At 37.3% G+C, this 24,572-nt stretch overlaps 1 protein-coding gene across 2 annotated transcripts in view; it reads right to left on the reverse strand.

Annotated features, from left to right (window-relative positions):
• Window positions 1-7,029: 7,029 nt before the first annotated feature.
• ADAMTS5 (ADAM metallopeptidase with thrombospondin type 1 motif 5) overlaps window positions 7,030-24,572 on the reverse strand; it is a 48,516-nt gene continuing 30,973 nt past the window's right edge. Inside the window, exons 4-9 of one of the 2 annotated variants that reach the window (XM_082780793.1) lie at window positions 20,660-20,943; window positions 18,867-19,050; window positions 18,291-18,466; window positions 17,248-17,423; window positions 13,595-13,713; window positions 7,030-12,495 (exon numbers count right to left, since the gene is read on the reverse strand). In XM_082780793.1, the coding sequence (XP_082636919.1) occupies window positions 12,485-12,495; window positions 13,595-13,713; window positions 17,248-17,423; window positions 18,291-18,466; window positions 18,867-19,050; window positions 20,660-20,943 (950 nt within the window). In that variant the 3' untranslated portion in view covers window positions 7,030-12,484. Of the gene's footprint in view, window positions 13,714-17,247; window positions 17,424-18,290; window positions 18,467-18,866; window positions 19,051-20,659; window positions 20,944-24,572 lie in introns of both variants that reach the window. The other variant, XM_082780792.1, reaches the window with a different exon arrangement.

A 24,572-nucleotide genomic window follows, 5' to 3' on the forward strand; every position in this document is an offset into this window, starting at 1 on the left:
GTAAAGAACAATAACACTTTATTTTCAAAATCATAAAGGAAATGTTGATCATTATGCAGGAAATACACCAGACTTAAAAAAAAAAGTCAAGTCACTTACCTCTAAGGTAGAATAAAACAGAAAGAGACGGGAAACTAACTCACCAACTTCTTAATTGCTATTATGCCAAGACTTTTAGAGAGTTTGAATCCCAAACATGTATTCTAGGAAAGAAAAACATTTTCTTTCATTGAACAGACCTTATGAGGTGGATGGCTTTTTCTGCCCCATCTTATCCCTCCCTGAGATTTTTTTTCCTTTTTTTTATTTTTTTTATTTTTTTTTTCCCCTTGTATGTACGTGTAAAAGCACAAAATCATTTGTAAGAAGTTCACTTAATTCCTTACTTTCAGCTCACATTTGTTACAAATTTTGTTTGGCTTCCAGTTTGCTAGAAGGGAAGGGAAGAGTGAGCTCCAGCCAGGGAATGCTGCTGTCCACTGAAAAATGTGTTTGGATGGTGGAACGCTTTTTCATGGATGGATTGTGGCTTTTGGCAGCGGAGGTGGCAGGAAGCAGTTGCCATAACTACTATGCCATAAAAAAAAAAAAGCCTTTAAGTAAAGATACTTTTTTGAAAGTATGCTTTTATTAACAATCCTGGTAGAATCAATCAGTTCAATATGATGGGTGACAGAATGCTAAATGTGGTCTCCTGGTTGTATGCTAAGGATATGCTTCGAGGACTGTATTCAGGCATTGGCTTGTAAGGTACATAGGGGAGGAAAATATGTAGACAGCCAGAGCACTGAATATAATCTGCCTTGCGTGGGATTTCAGGGCTTGGCTAGAATCACACTGTGGTGTTAAATAGCAGACTGAAATATATATATGTGTGTGTGTATATATATATATATATGTTTTTAAGGATGGGACTTACAAATTCACTGAAATGATTTAAAGGCATGAGTTAGTCTTAAATCAAGACTAAGGGCTCTGCCTTAAGTGTAGACATAATGTATCAATATTCAAGTGGCAGATACTACTTAGATAAAAAGCACAGATACATTTGGTTAACACTAAGTATTACTGTAGTAGGCCCAGGGATTTTCTACAGGGGTGGTTTATACCGGGTCAAGCCCAGCAAAAAGTTTTTCATCCTCAAAATTACACCACACATTATTGTCACTGGCAAATTGCTTTGGCACTTTTTTTTTTTTTTTTTCAGTTGGAATCAGAAAATATTTCACACCACTGAAATAACCTCTGCCTACTGCCATATGAATACCAATTTAGTTTTTGCGGTCCACTAGCTACTTTCCTGCAGTGCTTTGACATGTGTCCCAAATGACCAGGCTCATTTACTCATGGCACCTTTACTGAACCAGTCAGGTGAATTGGACTCATAGTCCTGCTTGAACACTGATTCCCAGGCAAACTTTATCCTTTAATTCTCACAGTTGTCTGGGGTCAGCACCTATGAGACTGTTCTTCAATGAGCCTTTGCTACTCATTGTAATGATGCTCCTTCAGCCAGGACCCCTACTCAGGTCCAGCAGAGAGGAGGAGTGTGCCCACTCTCCTTTTCCATTCAGCCAGCGTCTCTGTTTGGAGACATGAAGAGCCCTGGGGCAGTAGTTAGTCAAGATCACATCTAAATCCCTTGTCTACGAGGTGTTTCCTATAGTATATCCTGCTGACACAAATACATGTATCAAAGAAACTTTCTATTCTGTCTACTAACAGTTTGCTTTAAAAGAAAGTGTTATATTAGGAAGTGCATCAGGAATGAGTTATTCACTCCCACCCCTTTGTGAATTGTAATGTATATTGCAGTTACAATTGCTTCAGTCCAAGAGTAGGAGCCTCCTGGCATATCTAATTCAATAAATCAACTATGACTTTATTTAAATTGTTAAAAAGACTTAAGCCCCTAAATCCATCTGGGCTGTAATTTTTTTTTTTTTTTTTTTTAAAGTAACAATATCCACATTCTGAGCTCTGCAATCTTCATCTAATTGAAGATCTAATTTCTAATTGAAATCTTGAAATCTGTAGATATTTTAGAATCTTTGTTGTTGCTGTTGCTTACCTTTTTCTGGTAAATTTAATCTCATATGAAATAATCCTAAACTGAACTCTCTTATTAGTTGTTTCTTGTCCTTCAATGTATCAAACTGAAAGTAAAATCTTTTTTTCCCCCTCTATATACTCTCTTATTTTAGCCGTTTTACTTTGTATTTTACATTTTCCCCCTAATAAATTGATTTCTACAATATCAAATTCAACCCCCTAAATTTTTCAGAGTTTTTGGACACTGCTTGGCTATGGCTTACATCCAGATTCAAGACAGAGGAGATACTGTTCATAGATACTCTTGCTCCTTGGACCTTTCCCCCCTTTTTTTTCCTTTGTAGTTGGAAATGAAATTCCCCCCCCCCCCCCTCTTTTGCCAATATCCCTCTTTTCTAATCTTCTAGGACTTTATTGTTCTCTTACATACTTCTAGAAATCTGGCTAGGTCTGAAGACAAACCAGGTGATGATTTAAATAAACATTATGAATGCAGCCAAAGAAAAAGGCTCTTGGGGTAGAACATGCAGGCTCTGGGGAGCACAAGCCTCAGACTGGAGTCTCACTGGAAAGGCCTTCTGCAGGCTGAGGCAGGCAGAAACCTTTTGGAGGCAAAGTTGTTCTGCAGCAACCTCACAGGTTGCCTTGGGTTCTGGCTCTGACTCTGCCTTGCGTTCAGAAACTATTTTGGGAAAAATAATAGCCAGAAATACATAACAAACTCATTCCAAAATAATAATTATTTTGATGGAGAGTGAAATAAAACATCCTTTGGTTCCTTCTCCTCTCCTCCAGAGGAGAAGTTCTTCATAAATAATAATTCACTTCGTTGCCTCCTTTTAACCTGATTAAGGGCTAGCATCTTGATGATGATTTCCTGTATACATTAAGAGGCTAAGCTTTGCACAGAGAAGTCCTGCCATTTCCTTTCTCCCTTTGAAGAACATTACAGCTTGCCTGTATGGCCAAGAGTCTGATTGTGTATTTTGGCATTTGAATGCCAGACTGGTTGGTAATTTCCCCTTAAATCCTTTCATAACTCAAATTCCTATCAAAAGAGCCCATCTCTCTACAGCCACTGGGTCATCATGCAGAGACTGTCACCGCTATCGTTGGTGGCCCCTCTGCCACCTGGTTTGCCCCTGAGGAGCCTGCCATTTCACGTGCTTTTGTTTGGGAGTTTTCTGCAGCGTGTAGTTAAATGAAATATTAGCCAAAAACCCTCTGGATAGCTGTTAGATCTCAGCATGCCACATAAATATTAGCGTGAAAATATTCCTCCCAGCCCACACAGAATGCCTGTAACGCTGTTTTTTCTGGACAAAAACATTGGTAAGTACAGCAAGGCCTTCAGAAAGGACCACTTCCAGTGGGCAGGGTTCTGTCTTAAACAGACCACTTTAAAGTGCTCAGAAAGTTTCCAGTATAATTTTCGTTACCCTTTAGTTACAGACCACCTTTACTAGGTAGCACAGCAGCCTGTTTGCCAACCCCTTGGGTCGCTGCCATGTCAGCAATTGCTGAGGTGGCCAGCCGCCAGGCTTCAACTATTTCAAGATGTTAGTTACCTGAGGCTGCTGGGGACGGTACTGGGGTGATGTTCCCTTCTCAGATGCATTTCTGGTCTACCAGCAGATGTTTCTCTGTGGTACTTTCACTGCTTTGTGGCTGCGTGCAGCAGGTTTCCAGTGGGCCTCTGCGGGATTGCTTGCTGAGGGTAATTTGCACATTCTTTGCAAATCTCTGTGTGTCTGACCCAGGCGTGTGCTCCTCAGTAGTTATCCACACAGCTAGAGCAGGATTTATATCTGCAAACCTCATCAGGGCATAATGGCCCTCTATTATTAAATAAGCAAAATTATCAGTCACCGTGAGAAGATCCAGCTTCCATCAACAGAGGGTCCAGGCAGAACACCTGCTGCCAGGGCACTCACTTCATGCTGTACTAAATTTCTGTGGAAAACAGGGAAGTTTCAATTCTGAGCGTTTAATAAGCACACACCGGTGCCTGACCTATTTCAACAACAGTTCTGCAAGTGAGCAGCTCTACACACACACACACACACACACACACAGACACAGACACACACACACAGACACACACACACAGACACACACACAGACACACAAAACAACAAAAAGAAAGCCCACACCACAAATGGGTAAATAGGAGAGAAACAGCGATTAGCAGAGCTGCAGCTATAAAAAGAACATATTTATGATGCACACCTGTGTGAAGCACTCAGCTATGCTGGAGATAGGCATGTTCTTGCACATCTTGCACACATGCAGGATCTGCAGGTTCAGCTGGCTTCGCCCACTAGCATTAGCTCCCCACTGCTGTGCTTCTGGAAGCTGCAAGGGCAGGGAGCCCGTTTTTTTTTTTTTTTTTTTTTATGCACCCACCTGGCTCCATTTGAGGGCTGTTTGGAAGCATCATTACTAATGTAAGTCTGGACAGCAGAACTTGGTCCGCTGCAGAGGGTTTGCTTTTAGTTCTGAAGACATGGGTTCTTTAGGTAAAGGCTTACTGGGACAGAGGAATGGGAAGAATGGAAGCAGTAAAGTGACATCATTGAACCAAACTGCAACACCTGGAGTAGTGAGACTGTGGTGGTGATGGCTGCCATGGCCATTTTAATAACTAAATCCTTAGGTTGCATGATTGCTACAACAAAGCTTTATCAAGCAGTTGCTTAAGATTTTCTTAAAATCTTAAGATTTTTAAATGTGTGCATTTTTCCTTAAGCATACTTTTCCCAGAATAATCAAGGGAAACCATGGAAAATAATAATTTCTTTCCATGGATTTTTATTATAATATTTTTTCCCCTACATTTTCACTTCAACCCTATTGCTGGGTCAGTGTAGAATGCTGAGTGGTGTAAGCATGATGAATTCATTACTTGGGTCTTTGCGTAGTGTAAGAAGAGTGAGGCAACAGTGTAGGCAATGTGGAAAGACTTGGGCATTTTCTTGTTTGATTATTTAATATATTTTGGTTTCCAAGATATTTTTTAAAGGATCAGTTTGGCTGGAAACTAAAATTGAATCAAATGCATCTTGCATCCCAAACTAATAATGAGACTTGGGTCTATAAGTTCTGAGTCTTGGGAGTAAGTCTCCCCCATCGTATGTAATTATGTGTGGTTTCTGAAGAGGTGAAATGTCACATTATGAAGAGATGGAAAATACATTAAGAGAGAATGAGTTCATCTTCCTGATACAGAACAGTCCCTGCACAGTAATGGAATTATGACAGCCTTGGACATTTGAGAAAGTCTATACTGCTGTCTCTGTTGTATTTGATTTGTATATGAATGGATTTCCATTCTCAGTAATGGCTTTTTCTGAGCTACTGCATACTCTAAAATAGGAAATAAAAACATAATTTTGTGAAGATAGCACCTGCCATAATCATTTGGTGACACTGCAGCTTGTTTTGCAGACAAAAATATGAAGGAAGTACTGAAGTATCACTGAGGTGTTAATACTTGTGGAGTCCTGTAACAGACAAAAAATACTTAAAAGTAGAGGACAAAATTATGGAATAGGTTGTACAACTGCTGTTTCTACTTGCAGGTGGGCAGGGGGAGATGAGGAATGAGTGGAGGCTTTGACCTGACCCGGGACCTAAAAAGATGAAGGGAAGGCAGAAAACCTGTTAAGTCACTTATTATTGAAGAGACTGTGGAACAGGTGAATAACCTCCCTCAGCCCTTTAGGCAGGATAAATGGTAAAAATGCACTCTTGCACAGGATTTTCACTGCATTCTTCACTGATGTTGAACATAGTATTCTTTCTGATGTGCAGTGACCAGTCTTAAAAACATCTAGTGTAAGTGTGTAAACAAGGTTTTCTGAAACGTTTATATACATACAGAGTATATACAGATATATTATATTGTGTGTGTATATATATGTAGATCTAGACATGTACTGTAACAAGCACTAGCCTGATCGTTCTTACGTAATGTGGTTCAAGCACACTTGTATGTAGTGTAACAGATTATTATACATTTTGGGCCTGTCTTTATAAGTACTGGCTGCTCTGTAAAGCTTCACTGCCATTGTATGAACAACCTAGGAAGAAAAGCTATTCTTAGGCATGAGTACATGGTTTCTGTAAATAAGAATCAACATAATTTAGAATCTGTAAAACAATATAAATCAAACAAACAACAACAATAACAAATAAGCAAAGTCCAAAATTCAAAAAAATGTCAGCAAACAATAGATTAGACATGCACATGGATGGGGTGAGACAGTTTTTGAGTTGGGTTTGCTCTCACTTTTGGAAAGAGCACATCATTTTAGGGAACGTGAAAAACTCCAACTTAGTGTTACGGAATTAGAAAGGATAAGCAAGAAATCAGCATGGAAATTGAATTATAATGCATAATATAATAGTGCAGTTCTATTGGAAAAATAAGTCTTAGTACTAAAGTGTTTTAAGAGCCATGCTTCAACTGGAGTGTGTAAGTCATTCTTTCTTAACAGCCCAATCGCCTTAGTTGCTGCTTTTCTCTTTCCTTTGATACATGCTTTACTACCGTTTTTGCACAAACTGTATGTTTTCATTACTTGTTCTGGCTGCTTTTTACTACTCTAGTTAGGTTTACATTGATAATTATGAATCTCACTCTATCTTAATCCACTGTCTAATTCTGTTGGATGATGCTTTTGTATAGGTCTCACGGATTTCATGGGGGCTTTGCAGGGGCTCAGGTGATCACCAGTGTATACTATATCTACTGGACTTTGTCTAAGGCTCTAGAAAGGGACTGTACACACTGTTTTCTGCACTCCTCTGTTATATTTAATGACTCAAAAGAACACTTTCACATAAATCACTTAATTTAGTGATCAGCTCAGTCTCTTTTAGCTTACCTGTCATTAGTGGGTCACAAATGGCAAACAGTAGCCCACAAATATACCATATAGAACAAGTACCTGGACCTATGATACAGTTTATATTTATTACTTTTACTGAAATCACAGAATCAAGTGTTTTAAGATTACAACTGGTAAATTATACATATGTAATAGTTAACAAAACAAAATATTGGCCTTCAATGTGTCATAGTACAGTGTAGACCTTGTACAATTCAGTTCAAATGAATTTATATTTTGCATAACATATTAATTATGGTGTAAACTGGCTGACATAGTAGTGCTCTAAAAATGTTAATTCTCTTATATTAGACACAAATTAGAATGAAAAAAAGTTTTGTGACACATCTTAGTTTTCAAAGGGTACCAGTATTTCAGTCAAGTTATCTATAATGCACAAAGTGACACTTTCCGGAATATGTTGACGCCAATAGAGTGTACAAAGAGGCACATGAAAAAAAATAAGAAAAAATAAAGGTTGTGCTTTCCTGTTAGTCTTCCCTAGAATACCTCTCTAATTTTATCTGATGTTAGGCAATGACCTGACAATAGAAATTAAGTATTTTTATTGCTATACAGGGATACACACTGTCTCCAATTTACTTGAATACAGTGTATTATTTCCTATATCTGATGAGATTTTAGCAATGCATATAAGCTTGACTGTCAAGGAGTATGTTTCATATGATAAAACTATTAGAAAACTTCACAGTTCATATGATAAATTGTGTAAACCAGTTCCTATAAATTACAAGAGAAATTATGTTGTCACCTAGAGTGGTATATGTCTGAAGCAGCTCCTGCAAAGCCAAATGATGTAAAAAAAAATACTCTGAATTTAGTTGCACTGGTGTTAGATATACCTACGTATTTTGCCCTGTGAATGGGACTAATGGAGACTCGAATACTTGTTCATGTGTATGCGTATGTGAACATGTTTATACATACACATGTATATGCAAGCGCACATACAAAAATATACATTTCCATTTAGCTATAGCTAAGTTCTGTGTGTCCACCTATGCATTTCAACACGGACTATATGAGATTCTATCTGACATGTGGAAATGCTTTTAGTGTCCTTACAGCTACTGTGAGCCTCTGCAGACAGGTTTCAGGGCAAACAGCATTGTGAGTTTTGGGTTCAATCTGTAACTCTGTACTGCGCAGAGTGGCTGGACACTATCAAGATGTTTGTTACAGGGTATCTGGAGAGAAGCTCTGCAGCCATTTACCTAGAAGATTAACAAGGTGTTTGGGGCTTTTCAGTGTTTGTGTGCTGCCACTGAAAACTGGCAGAGCTACCCCAGAGCTATATATTGTGATGCCAGCTGACTATCTGACAAGTTGTCTCAGGTTAAGAGTCATTACCACTACACATGATAAACCAGAAATGTTTGCATTAGCAATGTTTTTTGAAACAAGAATGCTGAACTACCTTTACTATACAAGCTGGCATTCAGTGTACCCAAACAAAAACAAAACAACAAAAAAACCTTCTTGAAAATGTTACCAATGGCAAGTATGAATGCAGTGATGTACTCTCAATAACTCTATAAAAACTAATCAGTTAATTAAAAAAAGGAACAAAGACCTCAAAATCAGCAACTTTTTTTTTTTTTTTTTTTTTTTTTCCCCTGAAAATTTCAGCCCATGCTCAGAAAATCTAATTTTGGCTCTTGCCATAGGCTCCATCTTCCTCAGTGACAAAAAACAGCACAGCATTCATGAACATGAGAAAAAACAGTCGCCTAAATGTTTTGCTGAAAACCTAACATTATTAATGTTTCATCCTTATGAATCCTATTTAAAGCCTGCCCTAAAGATTATCAAAGTCAAGGCTTACTGTCATTTCCTGGCATTTTGGAGTGGGTCTTAAGGGAGACCATTACCCATTGGTTGTTGTAATTTTATCTAAAGCCTTGTGGCTGGCTCAGGGTCTTGGGTAGTGCCTTGACGGCAGCAAACAGCGCACACAGAGGCTGAGCTGGAGTTTAACTTGTGTGAATCTAGACACTAATGAGAAAGGTACTTTTTGGTCATTTGAAATAGATTATTTGCTGTCTGTAGTACTGTCCTTACAGTGAAGTGGTTACAGAAATAATTTGTATCGTTAAATAAATTGATTTTATGAGTTTATTTATATTGCATTTTTCACCTCATAATGAGTCCAGTGCAAGTTCCCTTGAGTTCAGCAGAATTTGGACTGGACGAACAGTGGAAGTAAGCAGATACCATTATTTTCAAGGAAATACTTGGAATGCATGCTTGGCTGGATTTTAGTGTCTAACTTTGCCTGACGTGGTGTGATGAGCTGGAATATAATGAAGCAAATGTATGTAAGTATATAAATGGTGAAAAGACTGAAAAGGCAGCTTTTTTAATGGTTCAGTCTACATAAACCAAATCTGGTGCAAATGGTAGGACTCTTACCATCTTCAGTGCTAAATTACCAAGGTGCGTCATAAGAATTGCATGCACCTTTCGCACCTTTATGGAGTCTGTTGTCTGATCGCTTTAGGAGCATGGATGTGTTTTTTTTTTTTGGTGATCCACAGACCTCTAAGACTTGCTAGCTGAGAGATTCTAGAGCTGAAGTGTAACAAAGCTCCTTTGAGCATGAGGTGTCACAAACTTAGAAATCTACAACTTGTCTAAGGTGGTAGCAGAAAAAAGAATATACATCTATACAGTGTGCACACACGTATACACATATACTCCTGTTTCATACAGAAAGATTTCTAAATAAAAACAAACAAAAAAATAACCAGTGCCATACATTATGTAAACTCACAAGGTGTACTTTCAACACAAATTTGAAGCATAAATTAGAGAGAGAGCAAGAAAGAGAGAGACAGAGATGATAGCAAACATTTTAAATATAGAATTTGCACAATTGGTATTTTTGTTAAATAAGAATAAATAAATTCATTACATCCGTTCACATACCAGTTGTAAAAACAATAAATTATTTTATTTTTTTCAGTGCTGTGTTGCTTTTTTTTTTCTTTTTTTTTTTTTTTTTAACAATTGTGATTAATCCACAAGATTATTTCCTCTCTTCCTTGTGATAAAACTGTTTCCACAGGAGGGCAGCTAAATTGAATTTCAGGTATACAGGCAAAACAAAGATGATAGACTTTTTCATAATGAGGCTGTCATATTTGAAAAGCAGATGCTCGGAAGAACACAGATTTTAAGGGGCTGAACTCCACTGAAAGCATTGGAGATGTGTCCCAAAAAACCTGCAGTGAGTTTAACACTGACTATTGTTTACTTCCATGCACAGAGTAATACTCTGGGCTTCTTAGACTGTGTCTCTATCCAGAGGAAGCATTTTATGAATCTTGTTTGGCATGACTTGGTAGTAATATAAGCAATGTGTGGCCAACAAAGAATTTAGTTTGAAACACAAGTTGAAACGACAAAGTCACATACCTTGCATTGATTTTTCATTCATCAGTTACATGAAATAGCTATGACTGAAAAAAGCAAGGTTGGCAATTAGAGTCTGATTACAAAGATCTGCTAAAAAGCAAGTGTTAAACAGAGCAGGCTGGTCTAGTTCATCTTGCATTTTTAGGATTGCTTCCTTTGTCTGTCCCCTTTGCCCTCTCACCATATAAAGGAAACTTCTTTTGCACATATATTTGCTTTGTTTAGTTTCCATATTTATTTAATTTTTATAAATAATCTTTCTAAAAAAAAGATAGTCTTGATCTAAGAAAGCTTTAAATTTATACCAGCTTATGGTATTCTTCTGGAATCTGAGTAGCATCCAAAAGCTTTACTCATTTTGTTCGTAATAAATTACTACTATGATGCAAACACAAATACTTGTACGTTCTCTATTCTGATAAAACATAGGAAAAAGAAATGCCACTTAATAAAGCATCTGTATGCCAAGACAAATATTAAGTCTATGCACATTAAATCTCCTTACTTTTCCTTTCCTGATGGTTTATACTTACTATGAACTTTCGTGAGAAGTTCTGAAACATTTGTTTAGATGAAGCAAAAATCTTAACTTTCCAGAAGTTTGCAAATATTCAGAGCCTTGATCTAAGTTAATAGGGTGATGTCAGTTATTAACAAGAGAATTTTCCTCAAGACCCATGTTTTTTATAGGACTACTTCTATTAGGTCATACTATTCTTGAAAACCGAAGATGACTAGTAACATTCCTTTGTAATTCAGTTTTAGGGAGGATGAGGCCCTAACCCTATTCCTGTTTACTTATAATAGAGTACAAAAACAGATATTTCTCCAGTTTCATACTGGTAGATGTAGCAACTCTATGCTGTTTTAAAATCATCACATGCTTTCTAGAATTCACACAAACACGCCTCAGTTGCAAAAACATGTTTATGTCAGCCTGGAGTGAGACCTGACCTTCTCACTACACAAGCCAACATGTTTTCTTTACTGATTTCATGACTGGGATTTTTCCTAGAAGAGTCTAGGGAAGTTCAGTGCTCAAATACCACTGACTCACAGTTGTGTCTGAAAATGCTCCTACAGTTTTACATTCTCCTGGGTGGATGAACTGAAAAATAAAAGACAGATGGGCTTCTATTTTCATTAGCAGATCATGACCATTTCTTTTGGTACCTGTTATTCTAGGGCTTTATTCAAACCCTGATGATAAAAAGGAAGCAATACTAACAGGGTTGGTGTCAAGCCTCCACCTGTTATCTGTATATGTTGAAATACCCTTCCTCGGTCACACAACTTCAACCAGACAATAATGGGATTCAGAAGCTGCTGCCAAAGAAAATTATTACTAGCTACTGCCTGTACTGTGGAAACAGCCTTATTGATATTGGGTAAGTCTTCCACATCCTGATGTGGTTTGACTTTCTAATGACCCCTCTGCCTCCCAAATGTGGTAGATATACAAAATATGAATAAGTTCTACAGCTTAAAAAAAAATAAAAACAAACAAAAAAATCGACAAACAAAAAGACAAATAGTTACAAACTTTTGCTGGTAAGATGAATACCAGAGTTAGACATGATGGACAAAACAGTGATAAAATATTAACTGCTTGCTGTGTTTTCCGACCTTTATAGCCTCTTCAAAAGATGTAGGTGCATCACACATTGTTAGATTCAAGGTGGAAGCCATAGAGAAAATAACAGAGAAAGCAGTTGTATACAGCCTCAGAATATCTGAGTTAGAAGACACTTGTTTATCTTACCTGTAATTTTTGGTTCTCTAACTAGTTTCTACAAAATACAGTATGCCTTTGTTTTATGGATAAAAGGAACTAGCAGCTATTGTTCATCGACAAGAAAGGCCCCGTGCTGTGACACAGCTGGAGCTAATGGAAAGTTTACTAAGTCGAAGGTATACACATTCTTTCTAGCAGCCAAATCCTCCTGCTATGTGTGTGTGACATACACATAGTAAGGAGCTGCTGATGGTGCTGGTATTTGAGCAATGTACTTGTGGGGATCCCTGGTCTGTGAACTGCTGCAATGCTCCTTTTGAGAATTTCTTGGTGGAAACACAGTATTTGTCAGAATTATGATCTGCTGTCAGGAAATTCCTGGAACAAAAATGCATTTCCTTTTGTCAAAACCAAAAAGTATTACTTTTTAAAACCAGTAGCAAGCTCTTCATTTTCCAGTAAAACATCTGCAGCCATTTCTGAAGACTGGACCAAGTCCACAGGGCTGTAGATATACTTTGGTCAATCACTTTGCTTATATAGTTTGTCTTTTTTTTTTTTTTTAATAGAACCAAGTGATATAAAGTGACATACAAAATCAAATATATTTACAAAACAGTATAAAATAAGCTACTGTGGTATCATGGGTACAAGTGACATTTTCTAAGGACATACTGTATTAGAGGTAGGTGAAAAATGGGGAGATGATTCTGTAACCTTCAAATATTCCAGGATCCTCCATTCACTAGTTTTTCTTCTTTTTTATTATTTTATTTTATATTTTTGCAGACGCAGAGGGCTTATAACAACTTTAATGCTTAGGTTTTTGACATATTAAGATCACCCTACTATTTTTTAAAGCAGTGCACATCTTCATTTGGTCCAAATAGGCAGATTCTGCCCATAATTTGAGACTATATGTAAGTACATCGAAGCCTTTGCTTCTCTCTGTCTGGGCAGACCTAATACCGGTATGTCAAAAATGGCTTCATCAAACCTCTTTTAAAGAAGATCACAACCACAGGTTAACACTTTTTCAACAAGCACTGTTTAAATGCTGACGGTCTCTGAGAGAGAAGACATCCTTTAGCTAGTTTTCCATGCCCATCTTTGCACTGGACAGTCCTGGTGTGCCATCCTGTGTCACATGTTCGAGAACAAGAAAGCCACGGCCCCGTAACCCACCGGGGCTGCATGAGCTGTGGAGTTACTTTGCTATTGCTGCCACTGCCGGTGACAGAGTTAGTCATTTGCCCTTGCTTCTTTGGCACGAAGAAACTGTAACGGACATCCACGGGTTGAGTTGGGTCAGTTGCAAGTATCTGCACAATAAGAACCTCTTTTGTCGCAGAGTGTCCCATCGCATGCAAGAAATCATCTTTGTGACTCCAGCCACTATAGTTCATGACAGTCCCATTGATGTCAATGATTGTTTCTGAAGTGGAGATCATATATTTTCCATTGACAAGGTACTCACCATTTTTCTTTTTCAGGGCCAGGTAGGCAGTAAACCTGCTCTGGTCCTTAGTCTTGAATTGCCGAACTTTGATGTGAGTTGCCCCTTCTGGGATTTTCACTATATCTGTGTAGCCCTTACTGAATGAGGGGGGAGAAAGAAAAAAGAGAAAAAGAAAGTACTCAGTAGCTGGTGTGAAATAAACCTTAAGTCTAATGAAGTTACTGGTACGATGCATCTTTACTTGAATCCATCTGGCTAGCGGCACATCTAAGATTAGTTTAATCGGGTTTCGTTATTTGTCTTGTGTACTGTTCTTTATGTTCTTGAAGAAATTTCTACTGCACTTACTTCAAATTGCTTAATCTTTAGCATTAGTAATGATTTTACATGAGTCAGATACAAAAGGAATGAAGAATAACAGATAGCTTATATATTTCAGCAAAGGGTGGGAGATATGAAATACGATGCACGTTCTGCCTGCCAAGGAAAGATAATGAGATATGCATTGGTTACAGCTGTTTCTTGCTGTCTTTGCTATAATGATGATTAAGGGAAGCATGAGCAGAGTAACAGCTGGATAGAGGTACCTTGGGAACATTTTAAAATAATCTTGATCACTGAGAAAAAATTTGTTTACTTTGAAATTCATAAAGCCGAAGATTAATTGTTAAGTGTCTAACACAAGGTACACTCAAATGTTTAATTTGTACCACGAAGTTCTCTTAGTTTCTACTTTGAAATGTTTTAATGCAGACTTAAAAGAAGATATTTAACTTTTCTACCAAAAGTGACAAGCATTCAAAACCTGCAAGTGTGCTAAAATTTTTTACTATCTCAAGTATATTATTTGTTTTAACTGTATGGATAAACAGAAAAGTCTGAATGCTGTACAAAGCTGTAAGCTACCAGCTGGACTTTGGAAACATTTATTTTCATTTCTAATTTTGTGATAAAACCATTCTGCAAGTACCTCAAATCTGAAAAGGTTAGTGCTGAAACATCTAGAGGAAAGGGAATGAGAAAATATACTTAAAATGTATAATAGTGAATGGGGTCCCTTGGAATTGTTTAAAGAATAGACTACTACCTTTGCAAATTTTTGGTTGCAAAAGTAAAGACTGCAGAGACTGCAGATTAAACACTAGTGCTATTCCCATGCTATTTCAAGCAGTTATAGGACAACTACTAAAAGTCCCTTGATTTAGCAGCTCTATAAACGTGAAGGAATATGGTGCAAAAAACAGGATGGGTGACTCTGCTCCACAGCACTGCACAAATATTTTTACTTAACAGTTGCCAAAAGAGCTCTGTTAAAACATATTATTAAAGTTACAAAATCATTTCTTCAAAAATTAAAAGAAATGCTAGAGAACGCAACATTTTCTTCAATATTTCATGTGCAAAAAGAAGCATGTGCATCTTTCATTCTCCTATTTCCCAACTTCTGACTATTTAACTTTACAGCCTTTTAAAAAAAAAGTTATTACGAAAGAGTTCTCCAGAAGATTGTGTTTTGATTGCTCTAAGGGAAAAAAGTACAAACAAATGTTGTTATGGCAATTGTCTACAATGGAAAATATTAGTTTTCTCTTACACATTTAATAATTTCCCTGTACATTTAAAATACAGGTTGGTTTATAGTGGATAGCAAAGAGGGAGCTGCTATTTTTCAGTGGAGAAAGATAATTTTACTAGAGCCACTGCCCTTTTATATACAAAAATAGTTTACAGACAATTGAGATTTCACTATTTTAATGAAGTTTTTTTTTTTTCTTTTTTTGAAGTCAGTCACTTGCATAAAGGAATCATCTCAAACAATATTCCCAGTAAAAAATAAATTCTTGACAATGCAAATTCAATCAAAATCAAGTTAGAACTGCTTGATTATTTATTACTTTCTATATGGGACAGCTCTTCAAATGCACTGAGGTTGAATTAATATTTTATTCTCTGACTGGTCTCATTTCAGTTAAAGTCATGATTTTTAGAATAAGATGGTACCTTCATAGGTATAATTACAGTAGAATCTCACTGATTCCAAGTATATCTACACTACAAATCTGGCTTCACTAAAATTCATGGAGTCCCTTTAGCATCTTTGCTGGAGCCCGGTCTGCACCACAAGGATCATTGCTAAAGCACATGAATATCTTGCACTGCCTTCTTCATTTAGACAGCTCAGACATTTCAATATTTACAGATTAGAATAGATCTGGTTTATATAAGTACTAAATTGGATGGAAATTCCATTCTTTTTGGAAGAGGTGTTTTGGCATCCCTAGGTGAGTAATCATTGGTTTACTGAGAAGAATATTGGTTATATTTATTTTTGGAAAAAAAAAAACACTCAGAGATATTTTTGACTGCTATTAGTTAGTACGTTGAAATGTATAGAAATAAAAAGTCATTTCAGGACTCAGATTTCAACTTGTAGTAGCATTCCATATGCTAATTTGGAAGATACTAAGCAAAATAAAGTTTCTGTAAATTTTAAAAGATGGTACACTAATTCAGTTGCAAGATGCTGAGTATAAATGTTCAGCTAAAAGTTCCTAAGAGTAGGTCACTACAGTGGTCCTCTAAAACCTTGGAATCTATACAAATGATAGTAAAAAAAATCTCATTCTTTTATGAACCTTAAGAATGGAAGGGGGAGGGAAACAAGAATTCAGACAGAAGGCAGACTTATTTGACATTGGTAATCTGTAAAAAGCTTGCTGCTGCTCTCAATATGGTCAGGAAAAAACATGGGGATGTTGCTTTTCTTTTGTTCATATTAAGAAGTATTGTAGTTAAAAGCTGAATATTCTGACAGAAAAACGTCCTACAGATAACTGCTATAAATATTTTAACTTAAAAGAAGTACATCTGGAGATCAATATGATCCTAGTGAACACTAAGGGATGTAGAAAATGCCACTTCTGACATTTCATCTAGTCATTTAAGCTCCCTGTATACTGAGTGGTGTGAAAAGGTATTTTTAGGGTATAATCCCTCTCAGCTGCCAAGGACGACTTTTACAGCTGTACTCTAATGTTGTCTGCTGCTTCTCTCCACTAACTTACACAAGGATTCTGTCACTTAATCAGGTGGGATATACTTAGTGTTCAAAGTTAGATGAGATCAAACAGATTCCCAGAGCATAACTTCCTAACGCAGCATCACCTGGGAAATGCAGTTTCAGATACACACGGAGTATTCTGACCTCAACAACTGTCTGATGCATCCCTCTCTTCCCTTCCCTCTCTCCTCTACAAACCACAAGTCATCTGCCACAGCAAGACTGGCAAATAACATAAGATTCTATGCCTTAGTCTGCTCACCTGTATCACTTGTACTTTATGTCAGAAATGAACTAGGTACAGTGTTTTGACAGGTGATTATTTGCAAGTTTCAGGGTATTATTAAGAGGCCAGCTGTAAATATCTGTAAACATCAAGTAAATTGAATTCAGAGAAAGAAGGAAGGAAGGAAGGAAGGAAGGAAGGAAGGAGGGAAGGAAGGAAGGAAGGAAGGAAGGAAGGAAGGAAGGAAGGAAGGAAGGAAGGAAGGAAGGAAGGAAGGAAGGAAGGAAGGAAGGAAGGAAGGAAGGAAGGAAGGCACAGACAAGTAGAGATACTATTTGCACAGCAAGTATTTTTTAAATATTTGCTAATACTCTAGATCAATACCTCTTTTTGGTAAAGGTTCCCATGACCTTTGTGCAGCTGGAATTGTCTCCTCCACATACCCCGCACTTATCATACTGGAGCTTTGAACCGATGATGCCATCACAACCAGTTCGGATGCATTTTCCCCGGACGCAGACCGAATTACTGTATGGTCGACATTCAGTACCATCAGTTACCTAGGTAATCAAATGCCTGTTAGTTAAAATTACCACAGATAAAATAAAAATAAATTGGTTTGTGAATCTAACTGGTAAAAAAAGTTACTTATTTACGTGACCCATACAGAACAGAGTTCCTATCCCGGCAGCCCAGACTGAGTTTCTCTAACATTCACAGCACTAAAGCAGATGAGGTTTAGGCAGGGGCTGAAAGCAGTGACAGATAACTCTAGCATAAAACACTAAAATGACCCTGACTTTAATGATGAGCTTACAGTTTATTAATAATAATGATATCAGTACTTGTATATAGCCTCTCACTTGAGCATATCAGTTCACCTTATTAATGCATATATCCTCATAACATTTAGAGGCAGAAAACTGCAGATATAAGTGTAGGAGACATTTTAGTTCAAATTGCATCACTGCAAGTCAAATCTACAATAATTGGCTAATTATTTTATATTAATTGGCTTTGTATGAGTTACTCTAGACTCCCTTAATATATTAAGACTCCCTTAAATTCAGGGTAAAATTTGTTCTTTTACTCATGGCACTCTTTCTCCTCCAAAGGCCACCAGACTCACAAATGAGTCTGCAGGCAAAAAAACATTTATCCACTACTGAAAAGAAACCTGTGCAGAATCCACTAACAGACCCAGATTTTTATGAACCCACATATTGAAATGTGAAAATACTTGACTAATTTCAGAGGTCAGTTCTGGTCCTACTGTATAACCACTGGATCAAACCATTATATTTAATGACACAGTTAAAACTTTGAATCATATGACTAACTTATTTTCCCTTGCTGTACGGAAAGATTTCTAAGATACAGAATACTTCGCAGCTTGAACATGAAGTCATGATTGGAGATGCCATTACCTTTTGAGAAAATACCACATAATAGCCAGTTCCTTTGGCTCGGCAGGTGAGCTTGCAAACATCTCCAGGAAGCACTCCAGCATACTTGGGGACCCATTCAACAAATGTTTTGACACCCTTTGCATCAGACTGATAGCCATTCCTTGCTTCACACTGCTCTTGTCGAAAAGATTTAGCTGTAGAATTATTCAAATCATTAGCGACTATTGCAGACTGTGCTATAAAAATCATCACGCACTCACACCTATTATTCCAATTTCTTTTTAACTTGATTTTTGAAGTTACAACACTTCACCTCTTTTTAACTTTTTTAGCAATCTTCCCATGCTATGAAGGACTAGAGCTAGCATGATGGTTCATTTTCCAGGACAAATTTCTTTTCATTTCAACGTCCTTTCTGTCTGCAGTCAGTGTGGGGTTGGGGGAAGAATTAACATATTGTATGAATGATGAATGTCTTGCCTTGGTAAGCACATTTTAAAGGAAGTACAATAGATCTTTGTTGTTTCTTTTCTCAGTAGATGTTCAATATTTACTATCTATGAAAACAGAGGCTGGAGCAAGTACATAACATACCATTTACTGGGCAGGGTGTGACATTGCAGGAGCGATAGATGGCCCTCTTGCCAGTGCAGTACCGGCCGTTGTTTCTAGGAGCTGGATTGTTGCAGTGACGATACGCAAACTGAACGCCTCCACCACAGGTACGGGAGCACTGTCCCCAAGGTCCCCAGGACCCCCAGTTACCATGGCTTGATGCCTGAAACATATAGAACAGTGGGAGGTAAGGGTGTGAATAAAAGTGCTAAATCTCAGAGACACTGCTGATGTTTTCCACAACTGAAAAGGCATTTTGTTGGTCATTTTAACTGGGGATAAAAGGCTTTCGAGCCTTCTTTTTTCCCAGTAAAATTTATTTCTGTCTTTTATCTGCAGATTGATGGCACCTGATTTGTAACTGTGCATGCAAGCACAATATAGGCCTTACTCTTAAAGCCAGCTTCAGCCCGCTCATTGTAGAAATACATGCATCAGAAATATGGACTATATTTTCATGTGCTGCTCTCTTATTTTTTGCTATTCCCACCAACAGGCCCCCATAAACTAGCTCCAGGGGATTCAGCTCCCAGAACATGTTCATAAGGCTACCTACGAATAATAAATGCAATTATTATGATGAATAGGTATTGCTCTAAACAACATATGCAAGCGTTCTTAAGCATACCTGAATGCTGAATTCTAAAGGACAAGAGGCAAAATCCCTTATGTTGATGAGGGATGCTACAAATACAACACATGCTACAAATACAACAAACCACCCACAGTTTTGCCAAATGGATTATCTGTCCAAATTGTGGTAGTAGTCTACTAAGTCTAAGTTCAGGTGATCGCTGCTGTTTTTTCCTTTGTAAATAAATCATATTGAATTTCAGAGTGTTTTAAAGGCAGTAAATAAAGGCATAAAACAAAAATGTTGGCAGGGAAAGTGGAGTAAAAGTTCCTTCAGAACCAACTAGTTAACATTTCAAGAATACTGGCAAGAGGTGGAGCCGTCAGATACAGTTTGCAACTCTGCTATTTTGGCTCCCTAAATACAATATTGCAACAATTAACAGACATTACATGAAGAAATATACCATTCTACAAAAAAGAGTGTTACAAAGGCTGTAGCTTGATTTGAATGACTCTCATATTTTGTGTCTTCGCAAAGCTCTGCAAGGCTGTCTCTCTCCTGTAGGTATAACAGAAAGGGCAGTGCTACTTACTGTCTTCCAAGTTAATTTCAAAGCATTTGAACTGTGCAGTTGGCAATCTCATGAACCTGGCCACTCTCATGAACCTGGGGACTCTTAAGAGCTATTAAGTTGACAGAGGGGACTCTGTCACTATAAGTACAAACTATCTGATCCAGAAATTGTATCCTGTATGAATGTCATCAATCTTTCTCTTCACTACAGTTAGGTCCCTGGACACTTCTGGATGAGGGCTGTGAACTAGATTTACAGATTTAATTTACCTCAGAGTCCACTGCCAAGAAGTCAGGAAGCTATGAATAGTTCCTTGAGAATCTTTCCACACATCCTGAGACCTGACTTATTGAATGGGTGAGTCCTCTAGTCTGAAAGGATGTTCTCAGTTTTCCATGATCGAAGGCTTCCGTACTTCAAGAAGAAAACTTCCTGAATGAAACTTCCTGAAACTTAGTAGCATTTTTCCTGCATCCCTTACCAGTAACACTCCAATTACATGCTAAAATATACAGTAACTTTCAATCTGACTTTTGTCAAGTCCCTTTCCCTCCCACAAAAATCAGTGCCTTTGAGGGTTACTCCTTCTAAAATTCCCTAGGGTCATAGCAGGTAACTTACTGAGTAGTATTTTTTCTTCGTTTTGTCAACACATTTTCCCTGGAGGCATATCCTTCCTTTTCCACATGGTGTCCCTTCCACAGCAGGCAGCTTCTTAGTCAGACATACCATCTGACCTTGACGAACAACTGCACACCACAGGCGAGAGCACACATCCATACCAGGACACACCGTGTATTCGGATCCAAATGCCAATTTGCACTGACGAATGGCATCATAGGTTTGCCCTGGAAGCTCCTCGGGGCCCAGGATCTGCTTTCTTGGTTGGTCCAGCAAACAGTTACCTAAAAGAGCAATCCAATCTATTATTACTCATTACCTTGTTTTCTCTGCAGTGCTACTAGTCTGTCATTCATATTACGAGAACTGATAATGACAGTGAGAATGACAGTGTCAAAGGACACTGATGTCAGTGGAAAGACTCTCTGAGGTGTCTGAGGTTTTGTACAGGTCTCTGAGGTTTTGTACAAGGTCATATTGCAACTGTTGTGTCTCCCAGGAGTATACCAGGTGTCAAGCTATTTCCAGTCCAGGAGTGTAAATTGGTTTTATTCAGGTCCTTTGCTCCTTCATTCTGTTTTCCTTTATTTGAATTGACTCCGAATACATTCCACTCTATCAATATGTGATTTAAGGAATGATCAAGACTCATGGAAAAGTAAACAAAATTCCCATTTGAATTTTGAGCCAAAACATCAGTACTACTGAGAAAGAGAAGCCAGAAAAATCACAAAGAACAGACATTTAGCTCATGAGGCACTTAAATACAACCACCACCACCAACAAAAACAAACAAACAAACAAAAAAACCCCACAAAAAGATCAAAGGAAAAACAGAAGTTGCATATTGAAACTAATGTTGGTGGTAAATCTGGACTGGGCTTCCCTTGTAAAGAATGATAGTTGGTGGCTTCTGGAATTAGTTTGAAGAGGGCTATCAATTTTATACAAACATGCACAAAACAAATAAACACAAACAAAAAAAACAGACAAGGAAAAAATAGCATAAATATAAAATACAGAATTGAATATGTGTGTTGAAATATACTGCAGAAGTAAAAATTTGTCTGGCACACTGAAAATGAGAATTTGCATTTAGGTTCTAGACAAGCTACTAATAGATTTTTTTTTTTATTATTATTATTTTTTTTACTATTGAAAAAACTCAGTTATTGACATGCAGAACTATTTATTCAGCATAATCTCTTTTACACCCCATGAAAGGGGTATGTGGTCTGGGCAAGCTTCACTTATCTTTGGCCAAAATAACTTAACACAATTTACATCACTTTGCAACATACACCAGTATTCTTTGGTTGGATCATGAATGAAAAAAGGCTATCTAGAAAAACTTCACTGTTTAAACTAACTGGAACTGAATTTCAAGCTACAGCAGTGAATTTAAGAAAATCAAATACCCCATCACTCAATGGCTTTTGTTTTCCCTCTAGAACATACACTGTAGCTTTTTTTTTTTTGTCCCCTCTTAAGGCTAAGGACAATTAGCCAAATGAGCCAAAAAGTCTTTCTACATCATCGCTTACTACCAAAAAGCTATCTTGTTAAACTTTTTGTATTTATCCTTTGCTGACCCAGATTTACTCTAGCCTTATCTTTCATCTGGATTATGCTAGCTTCTTAAATAGAGACAAGGTGTGCCAATGCTAACCGATGAACGGAGCATCATGAGATAAAGGCATTTGAAAGTATCCTAGCATTCAAAGTCTTTTATAGTATAAAATATTAAAGATATGGTAAAAAGTGAAGAAGCACAGATTTTTTTATTCCTGCGGTTGTGCTATTTTTTAAAAGCAAGAACAGCAATTCACTACATTATAATGTACAGAACATGTATGTACTACTACTCTCATTTTTTGTCCTGAGTATCAAAGAACATTAGGGTGCCTTGGTCTAGAGCAACATACTTGACTGATGACAGTATTAATCAAGACACCTCATTCTCTTTCCTCAGTGTTATGTGCAATATAGCCTGGAAGGCAGAATAAAATTTGTGCAGGAAGCAGATAACCAGGATATAAATTAATTAAATTAGAAATAGTCCTTTCATTTTTTTTTAATTTTTTTTTTTTTCAGGTTACAAAGAACACCAAGCACTCTGACAAAACACAATAAATTGCAAGCAATAATACTACAGTCTAGTGGCTGGCATGACAATAAACGCAATTATCATCTTAGGAAAGAGTTGGCTAAAAGCAGATGGAAATAAATGTCACTGTATTCTGGACACTAATTGAACATTTTCTTTCTAAATGTCAAACTGCTGTCTGGGGTCATCTTATGAGTGTAAAACAAATGGTGATATGATGACAACGATGATTAAAGTTCTCAGAGTGGGCCTCGGGAGACAGAGAATCAGCATATTGATCATCCCCAGCCCTCCTGGTTGACCTTGGGTGAGACATTTATACTGAAATTTACTTAGCTGACCATAACTGTATGTAATGCTGGTGTCTGCAATTCAGTCAGCTGTCATATGCTTTACTAGTTAGTACAGGCAAACGAGTCTGTGGTGTAATTCAGGGCCACTAATGCAACTGATGACATCAAACCACTTATGCTATTGATTACTCCCCTTCATGATGCAATGGGAACTTAAAAATCTGCTTTAGGTGGAGCTACCTACATAGCAAATATACACTTTTTATAAGATGAATCTACTTATCAATACAACTTTCCAAATATATAAAATACGAATCTCAGTTCTTGACAAATGGATGTCACAAAATTCAAGAGTTATGATGATGTTTGCTGTTAGAGTGGTATGGAGCGAGTATTTAAATCTATATAGATAACTTAAAGCTTTGACACAATATTGACTACTTGTTTATAATAAAATACCACTCAAAGATCCAGGTTTCTGGACTTTATTCACATTTCATTTTGTTTAGTCATAAGGAGCAGTGGATGAAGTACTTCATATATTTATTTCCTCACACCAATACTGCTATGCCTGGTTTATCACAAAGCACACTTCATAAGCTCATGCCCATTCAAATCGAAAGCACTGTGCAGAATGCTTATGTTGCACATTAAAGAACGGAAGAGTCTCTTCTTGCTCAGTGTTTTCCACATAAACTTCCTGTGACTATACAAAAACCACTCACAAGCATCTTAAAAGAAAGCCTGGTATATGAAGATCTGCATTTTCTCATCATTCTGTTGTAACTGATATTTTGTGCCTTCTTTGACAACATTATGCCTGCAGCACTCCTCAAAAGTACATCTGAATGGGTATTTTTTTTGTTCTCTGCTAGCAGTACTCGAGAGATATTCTCGAGTAGAGGAGAAAGGATTTTCTCCTTTCAGTGGGAAGACTACAAAAGAGCACCTTATCTAAAACAAAAAGGGAGAGAAAGCATGGTAGCTACACAAGTAATAAGTAAGTACATCTGCCACAGCTAAGGAAAAAAAACTAAGAACCCCAAAAGCAGAAGTATGCTCATTCTGAAGCAAACATGGAAATATGGCACATTTGCTCTGTTTTATTATCAGCCCAAAGCAGTCTGAAAGGTGGCGTCATGCTCTACTAGGATTCTGTGGCTTTTGGTATACTCAGTATGTGTTACAAATGAGAATTACAGAGCTATGGATTTATTCACTGGCTGGAAGAAAATAAAACCAGAAGCAGTTCCATTCCTATAACAATACATGTCCTCTCAGCACAATAATTTGAAGAAACTGCACTTTAAATCATTGACCTTCATCATTATTTCATAGATTGTATTTGTGTTTTGCCAAGACAAATCTTTGATTTAAAATAAATAGCTAAAAATGTTAAACTTCAACAGAAAAGGAAAGCTGTTATGTAGACAATGTCTCTGAAGGCTTAATCTATCAAGAAAACAGATTTCCTAAAAATTGTAGTTTTGAAATTGTAGCAATAGTATCAGTA

The sequence above is a fragment of the Aythya marila genome (genome assembly GCF_965140915.1).
Source record: "Aythya marila genome assembly, chromosome: 1".
Lineage (NCBI taxonomy): Eukaryota > Metazoa > Chordata > Aves > Anseriformes > Anatidae > Aythya > Aythya marila.